General features: G+C 34.6%; 1 protein-coding gene across 1 annotated transcript in view; it reads right to left on the minus strand.

Annotated features, from left to right (window-relative positions):
- LOC129224587 (monocarboxylate transporter 13-like) overlaps window positions 1-14,151 on the minus strand; it is a 241,270-nt gene that overhangs the window by 17,158 nt on the left and 209,961 nt on the right. Inside the window, exons 5-6 of the mRNA XM_054859071.1 lie at window positions 2,734-2,950; window positions 1,006-1,170 (exon numbers count right to left, since the gene is read on the minus strand). Of these exons, the coding sequence (XP_054715046.1) occupies window positions 1,006-1,170; window positions 2,734-2,950 (382 nt within the window). The remainder of the gene's footprint in view (window positions 1-1,005; window positions 1,171-2,733; window positions 2,951-14,151) is intronic.

Below are 14,151 nucleotides of genomic sequence, written 5' to 3' on the forward strand. Positions count from 1 at the left end.
TACTTTGTGTTACCTTTCGTTTTCCCCTTTGTGAGCTTTGGTCCATTGTGCGTCTGCTAACCTGACAATTTAGTTTCCAATGCGTGAATAATGGGGCCATCCATCACCCACGTAATATCAGTTCTCACATTTTTAGCGTGTAATTTGTTTTGATTATATTGCAGTCGGAAAGATCGGTGTGGCACAATCTTTTTATATCGGAGGCGATTGATCAAACAGATGCCAACGCGGCCAATCCCTTATGAAGTAATTTGGAATACAATAAACAAGAAAAATGTAAAACCACCGGCGGGCCCGAACGTATCTCTTAAGTACGAATATCTGCACACCTATGTTTTGCCGGATAATTGAAGATAATTGCATCTGGCACCGATCAGTTCAGTCCCACCGAAGAGGACGTGAAAAATCGTTACACAATCATCCGAAAAAAGTTTGTAGATTATTAGATTAGAAACGTCTGGTTTCAATCTGTCCAAAAGATATGACTGTCATGAGAGGACTAACAATATTTAATCCTATTCTTGTTCCGTTAAGTCCTCAGATATTTATATAACGTGTTGTACATTGATGTTTTATTGACCGTCTATCATGCAACGTTTTGAAGTATATTTGAAAAATAATTAACTCATTAAAATTATTTTAATATTAACAAACGACTGAAAATGTCGAGAATATCAGAGTTAATTTCATCTATTTACTGTTTTTCTGATCTTGCTCTTGCTTGTCATGTTTAAAGAAATCATTTTTATGATGATTTGAATAAATTTAATAAAACTTAGATGATAGAATTGGAAGAAATCTTAGGAAAGTACTCATCATGGAGATTAGCTCTTGTCCATGTAGTCAACCTGTTCGGGTCTATACATGTATGCCTTATTTAGAAAAAAATAATTGCCAAATAGTTCCGCTTAAACTAAATCAATGGAATCATGAAAATAATTTTTGATTCTTTATACTCAAATTTTGACATGTAGTCGCAAAGGAAAGTAATAATCAAAATCTTACTTATGGCCGGAATTCCGAGCAGGACGAGTAATCCCTGTGCCCATTCCACGAAAGCCCAGGTTCGGCTGAAGCTCTTAGCACGACCCTTCTCCATTACCATCATTCGCAAAGCATGCTGAAGAATTCCACATGGCCATCCCAACAGCCATGTAAACAGTGAAAAACCTGGGAAGAGATAATTGAAAGTTATGATGAATCTTAAAATAGAAAACAGTTGCATTATCAATTCTTAAAGAAAATTACTTAAATAACTATGCAGTGCTACAGTCATTTATTGGGTTTATTATTAACAAAGGTTTTGCGAACTTCAAAAACTCACAATAGAAGTAATGCTAGTTGAAAAAAAATATCTGTTCGTGTGAATATGATCAGAGAGGCATAGAATGTTTATTTTTCATGAAAAAATAACTCCAAAGTAACCAGAAGAGGATGCTCACACGACATACTAATAGGTTTTATGAAAATCAGGCAAGTGGCAACATTAATCTCGTAGAAAAGTTTAATCATCAACGGTCTACCTGCCAATGTCAGCATGATGCCTGCCTCGAAATACAATTTCACTTCACGTTTTGTTGCCATCTTGATTTGTATGACACATCTCAGTGTGACGTACAAGTGCCGTTGTTTTATTTCTTTTGAACTTATTTTTTCTGACGGAAAACCCGATGGAACACAGCTCGTCAAGTAGGCCTGCTGGCGAGGTGCATTAACTGTTGACGATAGACAGACCCCATTTTGTCAAATACGATTCCTGGAGCAATACACCAACCCTTTATCATCGACGGAAATCAAGTCGTCCTGTAGGACTTCCGATGACAGTCTATGGAATCCATGTTGTTCAGAAATCGTGTCAGTGCGAAATGCCGACCTTTGACGATCGACAGAACCCATGCCGTCCAATAGGACTAGCGGGACAATTCGCTAACTGTTAACGATGCACAGAACCCATTCCGTCGAGTAGGACTCTTGGTGCGATACACTAACTGTTGCTGATCGACGCACACCATCTAGTCCAGCAGGAGTCCCGGTGTAATAGCCCGTTGACGATCGATGAAACCCATGTTTTTCCGAAGGACTGTCAATGTTAAAATGATAACGGTTGACGATGGGCGTAACCCATGTTGTCCGGGTGCGAAATCTGGTTCATAATGGTTTGATTCAATGGAACCCATGTTATTCAGAAGGACTGCCAGTGTAAAAAATGTTATCGATTAACGAAACCCATGTTGTCCAGCTTTGATGATCGATATGATAAAAAGTAACTCTATGTCGGCCAGTAGGATTCCCGGTGCAATACTCTGTAGACGCTCAATGGAACCCTTATCATCCAGATGGACTCACAATGCGAGATGTCAACCGTTCCTTGCGAAATGTATGACTTCCCAACAAAAACTTTTTAAACCATATCTTCTTGTCAGGGGCTTGCACGGGGGGGGGGGGGGGGGGGGGGGGGGGAGGGAGATCTGTTGGCTCGGGCCAGAGCTTGAAGAGGTCCCAATATTTTTACAACTAGACGTGAAATATAGAGGTAAACAATGCGGAGAGGGACCCGGAAAAGTCATTTGTGACGGGCCCCAAAATTTCTATGCACGCCCCTGCTTCTTGCTACAGGAAAGAGAGTGGCGGAGAAAAGAAAGGTAAGTCTTCATGTATGCTAAACATTGTTTTCTTAATAACCACTAATAGCTGTTTAAGCAATTGCAAGTCAGCTGTTAACGGAAAACTCACCAGCGTAACCTTGTGCCGCTTGCGAAGAAAGATGGGCAAGCCCAAGTGCAACCATGGCTGCTTGGCAGAGTTGTTTGCAGCCGACGAGACAGTCGGGTCCCCTCCGTGACAACAATATTCCTGAGCACCAACAACCGATTGTGAATGCTGCTCCTAATTGCAGTTGTAATAGCAACAACTCCTCGTCCCCAAGGCCCGAAGACACAACGAGCGGTATCTGAAATTTCAGAGAACAAAACCTACATTAATTGCAATAGCAGCATTGCGTACAATTACAGTTTTTCTTAAATCATGCTTCCTAGCAGAGCTCGGAAAGTTTATCCCCTAACCTAAAAAAGAGGCGTTTAAAAGTTCATATCGATCATGCATTCAGAGGCTATAAAGGCATGTAAATAATTTATCAAGAAATGGTTTTCCAGAAAATTAATCTATTGTACTTTATACGAAGGAAAAAGAACATCATTCCTTACATGCGTACCATATTAGACGTATACAATGATGCCCTTATTTCATAAACTGCGTTTTGCTCCATACACTGTTTATAAATATTCAGCCACCATCATAACTAGTTGACGAGTTGCGTGCTTATGATGTCTTCTCATTATTCATTATGCATAAAATGTATTAATTGAACAAAATTTACTCTAGTTCAATGCTTTTATTGCCTATCTCTTATAAATATCAATATTAGATACAAGTATATTTTGCTATGTTTTTATTAAGATTCAATTGAATCATTGTGTCAAAAAACCAACCATTTCGGTAAAACCCAAAAAATGGCTGATTTTCGGACTCATCGATTCAATTTAGTTTGATGTTTGGGCATCAACAGTTTTCTTTGGGTATGTAACAGCGCATGTAAAAATTTTGAGATTTTTGTAGACTTGCTTGCTAGTATATTATGTTCTTCAATAAAAATTATTTATTTAATGGTGCAATCATTATTGTTTCAGAGTTGAGATTTTTATGGAAAACAGAAAGAAGGAAAAAAAAATTTAATTTGTTTTGACAGATCAAACGTAGTTGACAATTCCCTCCATGATCCAGGAAATAAAATTTCCTGAAGTTATCCAATTTCCCAGTAATTTTAGTGTGTAGCTCAATTGATACAGTTTGAGAATAAAACCATACCCTATCTAATGTATTTTGGAAGAGTCTTGCGGATTTCTAATTGGCAACACGCTAAATGAAAGTTTTCCACAGAGTAGACACTGAGGCTTAAAGTTTGATGCCTGCTCCTACGTATTCGCCCAATCGACAGAAAACAAAAATTTTTCCCCAATTTTAAAGCAGAAAATTAAGAATTTTCTTAACCCCCGAGAATTCACGTAAAAACGAGAGACTTGGGAACTCACGAGTGATAATTTTTTTTTCGGTCCAAAACACTACATTAACTATTTATTCTAAACATCTAGCATCATACAAAATAATAGTATTGAATTAAACTGACGAACTTTTGGAAGAGAGAGAGAGAGCATGATTAAAAAAAAAAGTTTCATTTCATGTGAGTATTTTGCTTATGTCGCAAGTTTTGAATTGTCAACTTTGAGCTTTTTATGCATTTGATGAAATTTCAAATCATAAGTAGGCTTCCACTGAGAAGTTTTTAAAATCATGCTGTATAGATGCCCCTTATAGAGCTTGCCATCTCTTGTCGACAGATGAACGTCGGCAACAGATAAAATTTTCTTCAAACATTTATACGAGTAGTCCAGTCAATCAGTGCTCAAAACAGGAGTGTAGCGTGCATGGAATATGCGATAATTTTTGACTTCAGAATATTGTTAGGGGTGTTTAGTAAGTAAAAATACTAAGAGACACTTCTTACCCTTTCCTTCCCCCTTGTCACAAAGTAAATATTTCACACCCCCCTCCTTAAACATCATTTGTGTTCTGGTAATCCACAAAGTTCTTTACTGTCCATCAGGATTGTCGAATTCATTGAGGAAAGAGGAAGTTTCGCGATCCTTTCGAGTAAGTTTGAAATTTGTGAATGGCAAGTGTTCCATGCTTTGCCATGAAAGTGCGTGTTTGAAATTCTGTAACTTTTGATTGGAAGAACAAAATATAACAGAGTAGCATATCAAATTGAAGGAAATTTAAAGTTCTACAACTTGTTATTGACAATCTTCATGAATACTGATCCTGAGGGGCACTAGGAGCCAATGTTTGACAAAAAGAGAGAATGTTTCCGAAAATCATCGATTTTTCACAACATATACCCGGAAAATTATTGAAAATTTGACAAATATGTGCAGACGCAGTTTTATAGGAAGTCTATTCAACTTGAATTTTCATTTTGAACGCATTTTTTCCACCGTTTTCGACATTTATTTAAAAAACCCAAAATTTGCTCCCCCCCCTCCTTCCCACCTTTAGCTCACCCCCTGGGGGCGGAGACTTTCAGTATGTTTACTTACTAATTACCCCTAACAATATTCTGAAGTCAAAAATTATCGCATATTCCATGCATGCTATATTGTGTTCATTGACTGGACTATAGTTGTCTCCAAATGTTTAATTTAGGCACTTCCATCTCTTAGTTTCTGGGTGATTGTATCCGAATTAATATTAAACTTTTAAATCATCTTAATGAAGATAATACGGATCTAAATTAACCACAAAACCAAACTGCGACACTTAAAGGAAGACTTCATTAGATTTAGCCACATTGGTAGAGAATCTTAATGCACGTGGCATCCATCCCATCATATTGATTAGAAGGAATACAGCCCCCAACAGCACTGCATTTCATACATAAGTTATGTACAATGTGCACGGCCTTTCTCGTCTTAATGTCTAACCCTGGTGTAAATATCCGTAACCCTTGAGAGTTTTCGCACGTATCCAGTGACACGTTGAACTGTTAAGCATTTGCTCGTCTCAAAACGTTTTGAGATTCGGATTCCTCTATTATTCTTAATGATATGCTTCAAGTGGCGGCAATAATTGCAGTTAGGCTTGGCTGGTAATTTCTGTCGGAAGGCTTTGGCGTGATTCGATTTAATGGATCAGTCACTCTGATTATTGAATACCTATGATGGTGGTAGGATAGAGAATGATTAAAATTTTCCATTTATCGTTAATGGGAATGCTCTCATAGATTGAAGTGAACACTGAAAAAAGGACTATCTGTCAACGTTGTGAAATGGTTTGTGCAAAAGCCGGTTTTCGTGGGAAATCTTTGATTCATTGTGCATTACTCAATAAGTAACAGAAAACGGATTTTTTTCTTTTGATTTTTGCGTGTGGATCAAGGAATTTTTTTTAGTTTCATTAACATTAGAAGAAACAACAGTTCATTAAAACGAATGATACCATTTTAATTTTCATGAAATCGAAAGTTTTATTTAATAAGACAATTAATTTGTTTTAAACTAAATAATTAATTGAAATGAAAAATTCATTTTGATAGACTTTATAACTTTTCAATACTAGCAAATTTGTTAAAACTTTCAGTTTCTTTTCACGCGTTATGTTTTTACATAATACTCAAATTTGGGCAATATACTTCACTATCACACAGAAAAAAAAAATATAATGGAATATTTCAGTCATTGTTTAGGATGCTTTCTGATTACAAGGAAAAAAAAATAAATAGTCTAGTGTATGCAGAGCAAAGTGAAATACTTCATTTCATTTACTAATTCAATCCTTTATCAAATCACTTACGTATTCATTTATTAATTATTTCATTCACATTCCTTCATTTAATAATTCCTTTCCGTCTTCATTCAATCACTTATTTTCTTAATAATTCACTATTTTATATCCACTCATTTACTTTTTTCACATATTAACTTATTTAATTATTAATTTATTCGTGTATTGTTTCATTTCTGTGATACCTTTAACAATCGAATAGAAAATATTTCATTAGAAAAAAAAAATATTTTTCACTTTGTCCCATGAAAGAAAAGTACAAAAAATCAACGTTTTTCAGCCTCCATTTTCACTGCAAGTAGGGACGCCACGAACTTGAACTTATGGGAGCGCGGAAATTTTCAATTCGCCAAATGGAACTCAAAACTTTGCCAAACGATTATAACTTTGTTGAATGAGAATAATTTTGCCGAATTTGACTCCAAATTTTGCCGAATAGAACTTCAAATTTTTGCCGAGTTAAGATAATTTTGCCTAATCGTCAGAAAAATCTTTCAGAATAAGGAAATTTTTTGGAAGGTCATAGTGGAGGTCACTATGACCTTCCAAAAAATTTCCTTTGGACACCCCTGCCTACAAGTCTTGTAAAAATTTTCGTCCATGCTCTACAATGTAAACATAATATAAATAAATACACGATATTAAAAAAATACACGAAGTTGGAGAATGTGGGGTAAAGTAAAATGGCTCAGATGACTCAACTTTTTCAAAATAAACAACAAATTGAAAATTTGATTTGAAAATTGCAATACAAAAAGAAAAATCATTGCATTTTATTGCAAATCTTTCATTGAAACATTATTTTTTGTTTTTGGCAATAATTTTGAGACTTCAAATAAATAAATAAATAAATAAATAAATAAATAAATAATAAATAAAAAAGAGGAAAATTTTAACTTTTTTTTTATGGGGGCAAAGTGAAAAAAATGAAATATTTTTCTTATTAAACATTTTTTTTTGGTTATAAAGAGTATCTTTGATTAAATGAATCTGTAAATAAAATTTTGAATGAATAAATGAAAAGAAAATGCAAACAGTACGAATAATTAAATTAATTAATTAATGGATGAAGAAAAATAAATGAATGAGTAAAAGAATGAATGAATAAGAAAATAAGTGAATGAATGAATGAATAAATAAGTAATGAATACGTGAGAGTTTCGGAAAATGGTTGAGTTAGTAAACGAAATAAGCTATTTCACTTTGCCCCGCATGTACTCGACTACTTGAGAAAAATATTTAAAATACAAAAAGCTTAATACCTAAATCATAAATTAATAAAAAAAAAACGTCTAAATAAATATTGCATCGCTTATTAGAAGGTCTTAATTAATATTTAAAATGTTAATAACAAGAACTTTATAATTTTATAATATTAAAGATAATATTTGATTTACAACACATATTACAATAAGAGGATCAAATTTTGAAAATTGCCTGTGTTATCAAATGCTTTAATTTTCGGCGGTATTTTTTTCCTGACTGAAATAGACTGCATGTGCAACTACATTGTTAAAATATTACTCGATAGGTGACGCTAAACGCAGAGTAGATAGTTCAAATTTTCACTTTGCCCCACATTCCCGTACTTTTTCTTTCTTTTTGAAGATTTTTGTTACTTTAGCTTAAAAGCATGTTTCATCGAAAAAAAGAAACAGTAAAGAATAAGGAACTCTCTCCCACTTCACGAGCAGACGTACGTAATTGCAGGTTGGTCTAACGAAAGCCGCGTCGATTACAAAGCTATCAGCCTCTGGTCATTTTTGATGAATCAAATTCCATTCACACGTTAATTCGTGTAGCCGCTGAGCATTTAGGAGCAATTTCTTGGCTTCGAGGCGTCGGACCTGACACTAGGCCTTTTCCTGCGTGCCCTCTCACGAAACGCTTTCGCCTCGATCACACTCACGAACACTGTCTGGACGTGAACGTTTTTCGCAACGCTTGCAAGATACAGCACAATTTTTCATTGTTTTCTTTACTTTTTTTTTTATAAATAAGCACTAGGTGGCTTTTCATCAATTCTTGGTAATGGTATTAAAACGATAAATCATATTTCATAGGTACAACGTACCTCTTTGCGTACATGATGTATAACTTGATGATACAATAGAGACAGAGAAAGAGATTTTTTTTTCAAAAGTTGTTTAGAAAATACTCGTTAGTTATCATAGTTTACAAAGCCTTTTAAAGTTAATCTTTCATTTGACTCTTTCGAGGCTTCAATGGGATCGTTTCCAAAATTTAAAAAGTATTTTTTTCTGAAAGAGATGCTTAAAAACATAGAATCTGACCATTTTTTAAATAATATCTTTAAGTTTAATATTTTTAAAAAAATAATTAAATCGGTGCTCTTTCATCGTTTAACGCTTCTGCCAACCACATCACAAATAATGAAATGCCATTCTGTGTTGCCATTCACGGTCCAAAATATTTAATTCGCATCTTTACTCACATGTATTGACAAGGATATGGTTGATAGCAATCGTAGAGCGCAGTTGTAATTCGCCTCTTGATTATCATAACGTGGAAATACGGTAGAAAGATGCACCATAGTGCATCATTTGTGACGTCATAAAGACCACGCCTTGTTTGAAGAATCGAACATTTAAAAAAAATATTAAAAAAAATAACTGTCGGGAAAATAAAAGTATTTTCTTAGACCATGGTTTTTTTTTTTTTGCTTATTCTATGAGTTTCAGTGACAAAAAGTACTACTTTTGAGTGAAGGAAACAACCCCATTTTCAATTATTGTAAATATTTCTTCCATTGATCGATATGAATCATTCTTGCAAAATATCATTTCTTTCTCTAACTTTTTCTTCAATTCTATTATATTTTCCTTCATCTTTATGTCCATATGCTGACACTTTTATTTTTTTCTCTTAACTACTATGTCTATGCAAAGTATTTCTAATATATATTGCTTTGCTCTGCTAATGAGTCATGATCGAGTCAAAAGAATTTTCAAAATTAATGTCTGAAAACATGAAATACACCACCAACTCAGTGATTCCAGCCGAGGATTGCAGTTTCGTGTTTATTAGCACTCATCAGCCCGGCTTAGGAAGTGACTCAATCGGAGGTGGAAAACCTCTTAAGGAAGTCAAGAGTGCCAAACAAACTGGTAGCTTTGGTAACTTACTGGTAACTTACTGAAAATAATGTATGAAAAGCAAAGTCAGTCATACTATTTTGAGATTCGATGGATTATTTTCGTTTTGCATATGGTTAATACTATCTCGATACCGCTGGATCAGGCTAAGGCTCCTATAACTAGGAGCTGACCCGTCAGCCATTTTCATGCCAACGGCTACGCTCGCTTGTGTCATCTGCTACTGAACTCTTGCCGATTTGTACGTTTAAATGAAGGAAAATGGGCGGTTGTGCAGCAATAAATTGCAGCAATCACTCCAAGAACAAAATTCGAATGTTTTTGTTCCCTACAAATGAAGATAGAAGAAAGAAATGGATAATAAACTGCCGGCGTGAAAATTGGATTCCGACGAAGCATTCGCAACTTTGCATTGTAAGTACTTCTGTTTTTTTTTTTGTGAATACCTTACCTATTTGGATAGAATATGTTATAGAATGTCTTCTTTTTCCTTTATTAAACAAAAAACTGGTCCACATAGTGAAACTTTAGATGTAGTAATTAAAAAAAGCATTACTTAACGAAATAACAGGTTTGCCATAAATCTCGGCATAAAATGTTTGTTTTGTCGCCAACCAAATGTAAATACTCGTCGCTCTGAAGTAAATAGTAACTGAGATTGTTGTATGCATAAATTGCTTTTTCAGGCAATTTGTGAAAAGTTTTGGTTTCAAAAACAACGTCAATGAAGAAATGTATTTTAAAAAAGCTTCATCTAATATGTTAGTTATATATTTCATAACTATCTTAGTTTTATTTTCGGACATAAGTTCATAAATTTTTTTAGTGTGGAGGTATTTACTTATTTAATCATTCAGTTTTAGTTGTTACATTTCATATGAACTCACAATCAGGTTTTAGAAAGCCATTTTACTTGCCCTGGAATTGAAAGAAATGATTGTTTCCAGCTGGGAATCAACACGATTCTGACAAAATAATCATTCCCTCAAAGCCATCATATTTGTAAAAATTTGAGCCCCATGAACTATTTGAATTTCATATATAAAAGAAACTTACAGAAGTATTTTGCAAAATTCGCAGAATCGCTGATATTTTAATTTTTAGTACCACGATTCGGGGGGGGGGGGGAGTTAACGCCACCTCCACTTTTTATGTTTTTTTTTTTTTTTTTTCAATTTATGAACTAAAACTAGAAACTATTAAAAAAGCAGAAATGCCAAAATTTTCAGAACATAATTATTTGTTTTTTGTTGTATATCTGTTTATGAAACATTATTTAGCAAAAGCAGTAACTTTTATTTTATTATTCATTGCTTAGATATTAGTAAATAATTGTTTTATTTAAACAAGCCATACTTGTTCACTAAAATTAGCACCAAGTTTTTGTGTTGCCTCAAAACACTTCGGGGTAAATAATGTAAATCTAATTCATGTCTAGATGTCTCTTCGGAGAAAGTTACATACAAAATTCATCTAAATCTTGACATGACAGAACATGAGTAACACATGAAAAGCATGAACAAGAGTAAGTTGAACACATGAGAAAAACATGAGTAAGTTGTTAGATTTACATCAATTTCTACTTATCTACTTCAAAATACTGAAAACCAGCTCTTGCAAAACTCTGTGCTTCCCCTCCTCTTTTTTTTTTTTCGCTGTCGCTAGCAATCCTATGGCTTTTAGTGGCTTTTTTTTTTGGAGCAATCACGATTGCTTATTGCTTTCATTTGACTGTTTTTTGGCGTGCTATCATTTTTCCCACCGGCGCGGCGCCACCCTCTGCCAGCACCACCCGTCGCGTCGGCTGGCCTCACGATGCTGCTCCTATAGCGAAAACCGTCTCCAGGTTGCGTCCATATCCTACACACACACGCATACATACACGCACCAACACACACGAACACACAAACGCATACACACACATACAAAAAACACCACCATACACACACACGCATGCATATAGACACCTACACATACACACAACTGCCCACACATTCATGCCTGCACACAGACACAAACACACATGCCTACACACATACACATACCCCCCCCCCCACACACACACATACAAACACACACTCGTGATTGCGAAAAACATAATTTGAATTCAAGATGACAAAATTCAAATTAATTTTTTTTTTGTCCCCTCCCTCTTTTCAGATCCAATCGCCGCCTCTGTTAATTTTGATATAATTGTTTATACAGTTCTAAATTTTCTTATTAAAGTATTTCCTTGAAGCATTCATACCTCCATGTAATTAAAATATGATACTGTAAAACAAGGTTAGTCGATGGATATTTATTTTCAATATTTTAGATTCGTATGTTCATGTTTCCGAAGGATACGGCCTTTTTAACGCAACTCGGAAATTTGTTTTGAACGAAAGCGTTGAACGCGCAACAAAGGCGATAAATGCGTCAATCTAGCAGCGCGGTCTTGTTTACGTCTGACCGTGGCACGAAAATGGCGGACGATAGGTCGGCCTCTCTACTTTAGGGGCTCTAGATCAGGCATGATCTCGCACCGATGTTTGCCTGTTCAGAGCTTCATTTCTACAGAATCTAATTCAGAAAATAAAAGAATTCTTATTTTTTAGAATACTGTTGCTCTTTCAATGATGCTTGGATCACATAGCTTTCAATTTTCAACCACTTTCCTCCCCCGCTCACATTATCCTTTTCTTCAACCTTTTACGTTAAAGATACATGATCAGGTGTGGCTAGAAAGTAACATTTGGTGATATTTTTTCACCTCGGGAAAAATATCCGTACTGCTGAAAATATGATAGAAAATAGGAAATATGAATTTTGAAACGGAGCTTGAGTTTTTACCCAATATTGATACTCTACTCAAAAAGAACGGTAATCTCTTTTCTTGAATTGTCGCAAACTTCGCTTTTTGTTTCCATCTTCACAAACTTTAGATGAAACAGCGTACCTAGGTGCCACAATTTTTCATGTGGAATGATTATTTATACACACTAACAAAGCGATATTTAGACTAGTTCGGTGTGCGGAAACTTGCGTAGTCTGTGATGCGAAAAGGATGTAAGTACATTCACGAAGTCAGTATTTCGTAGTCAATAACGAAGGCGACACTTAGCCCCACGATTCCTTTCCAAATATTTTCGTTTTGAGATCGATAAATTAGCTTTTGCTCAAAATCTCGTTGCTCATGAAATACTCGCGTTATAGCTATTTCGCGTAAGTCGAATCGCGTTGCAGCGGGAGTCGACTGTATACTTATACATACATTGTGAGGCAAAATATCACAGGTTTTATCACTGAGTAGAAAAATTATCCACATGTTATAAAGAAAATAATGAAGAATTAACTTTTTCTCTTGTGAATAGTGAAATTATGTTCTTGAATTAGAAACCAACCGTAACCTCTCAACATTTTTCCATTCCATTTCCTTGGTAACGTTCTTCTACACGTTTATATCTTGTTGAAAGCGTTTACCTTGCTCATTACTCACCAATGCAAGATTAGGAGGGAGAGAACCGAAGTGAGAATACAAGAAATGTGTCTTCATTGACATTCTACACCCCAGGGTTTCATATCTTTGAAACAAGTTTTTCACTACAAATTTGGTATTTTAGATTTATTGACTGGCTAAAAATCCTCGATTTACCTCCTTTTAGAAACAACCAAGCCGCTACTTCTTTTTGGGGTGATATTTTCATCAGGTTCATTGTTCTTCATAAGCGTTCTTATTAGTGGACCGACAAAAATGTCTTCTTTTAATTTAGCAACACTAATTTTGGGAAAAATATTTTTCAAATACAAAAATTCTTAGCATTTTTATCCATATGTTTAACAAGAATTTTCGCAAAACCAAGTTTTATATGTAGAGGTGGAAGAATCAATTTCAGGTGAGATAAGAGGTAATTAAAAAAAAATTGAGTGTTGCCATTTCAGAAACTTAAAGCAATTCCAATTGAAATAAAATATTTCATCAAACAGTAACTGATAAATTTCACGGTATATACTAAAAGGCTGTTTTATACTTCTAATTATTGAAATATGTATGGAATTAAAATTTTTTTATCACATTTTAAGCGAGGGTGCATGAAAATGTTATAGAGGCTATAACTATGAAAAGTGACGTGTTAGACACCCATATCTTTTGGCAATTTCGGTTACAATTAAATAAGTAACTCAATACAGGTGACAGTACTCATGTTAGAAAAATCGTGTCACACAATGTATTTTACTTTGCATCTCCATAGAAGCATGAATTTGTTGTTGCTTGGAAACTCTTGATCTAAATATTTTAATATATAAAAATTGGATGTTTTTCAAAAAATTTTAGGTTGCCAACTCCTCTTAACAAACACTTGTCAATCCCACAGAAGTTATGAATCATTCTGCATAGATTGTTACATATTATTCTTTTATTGTTTAGATATTAATTAAACTCAATTGATGAAACAAAGTGAAGAATGTTTCAACATTTCTAACTACGAGTAGCACACATAACGTTGTTAACTTTCTTAACTTAGGAGAGCAGATTAGATAACGTAAAATATATATTTTCTCTCGTTGTATACAGTCATCTCTGTTCACTCCCAGTGAGTGCCAGCTTTAAACGAAAATAAATTGAGCGCTACAATCCTGCACGATATCTTTGTTCACG

The sequence above is a fragment of the Uloborus diversus genome, chromosome 6 (assembly GCF_026930045.1).
Source record: "Uloborus diversus isolate 005 chromosome 6, Udiv.v.3.1, whole genome shotgun sequence".
In the NCBI taxonomy this organism is placed as follows: domain Eukaryota; kingdom Metazoa; phylum Arthropoda; class Arachnida; order Araneae; family Uloboridae; genus Uloborus; species Uloborus diversus.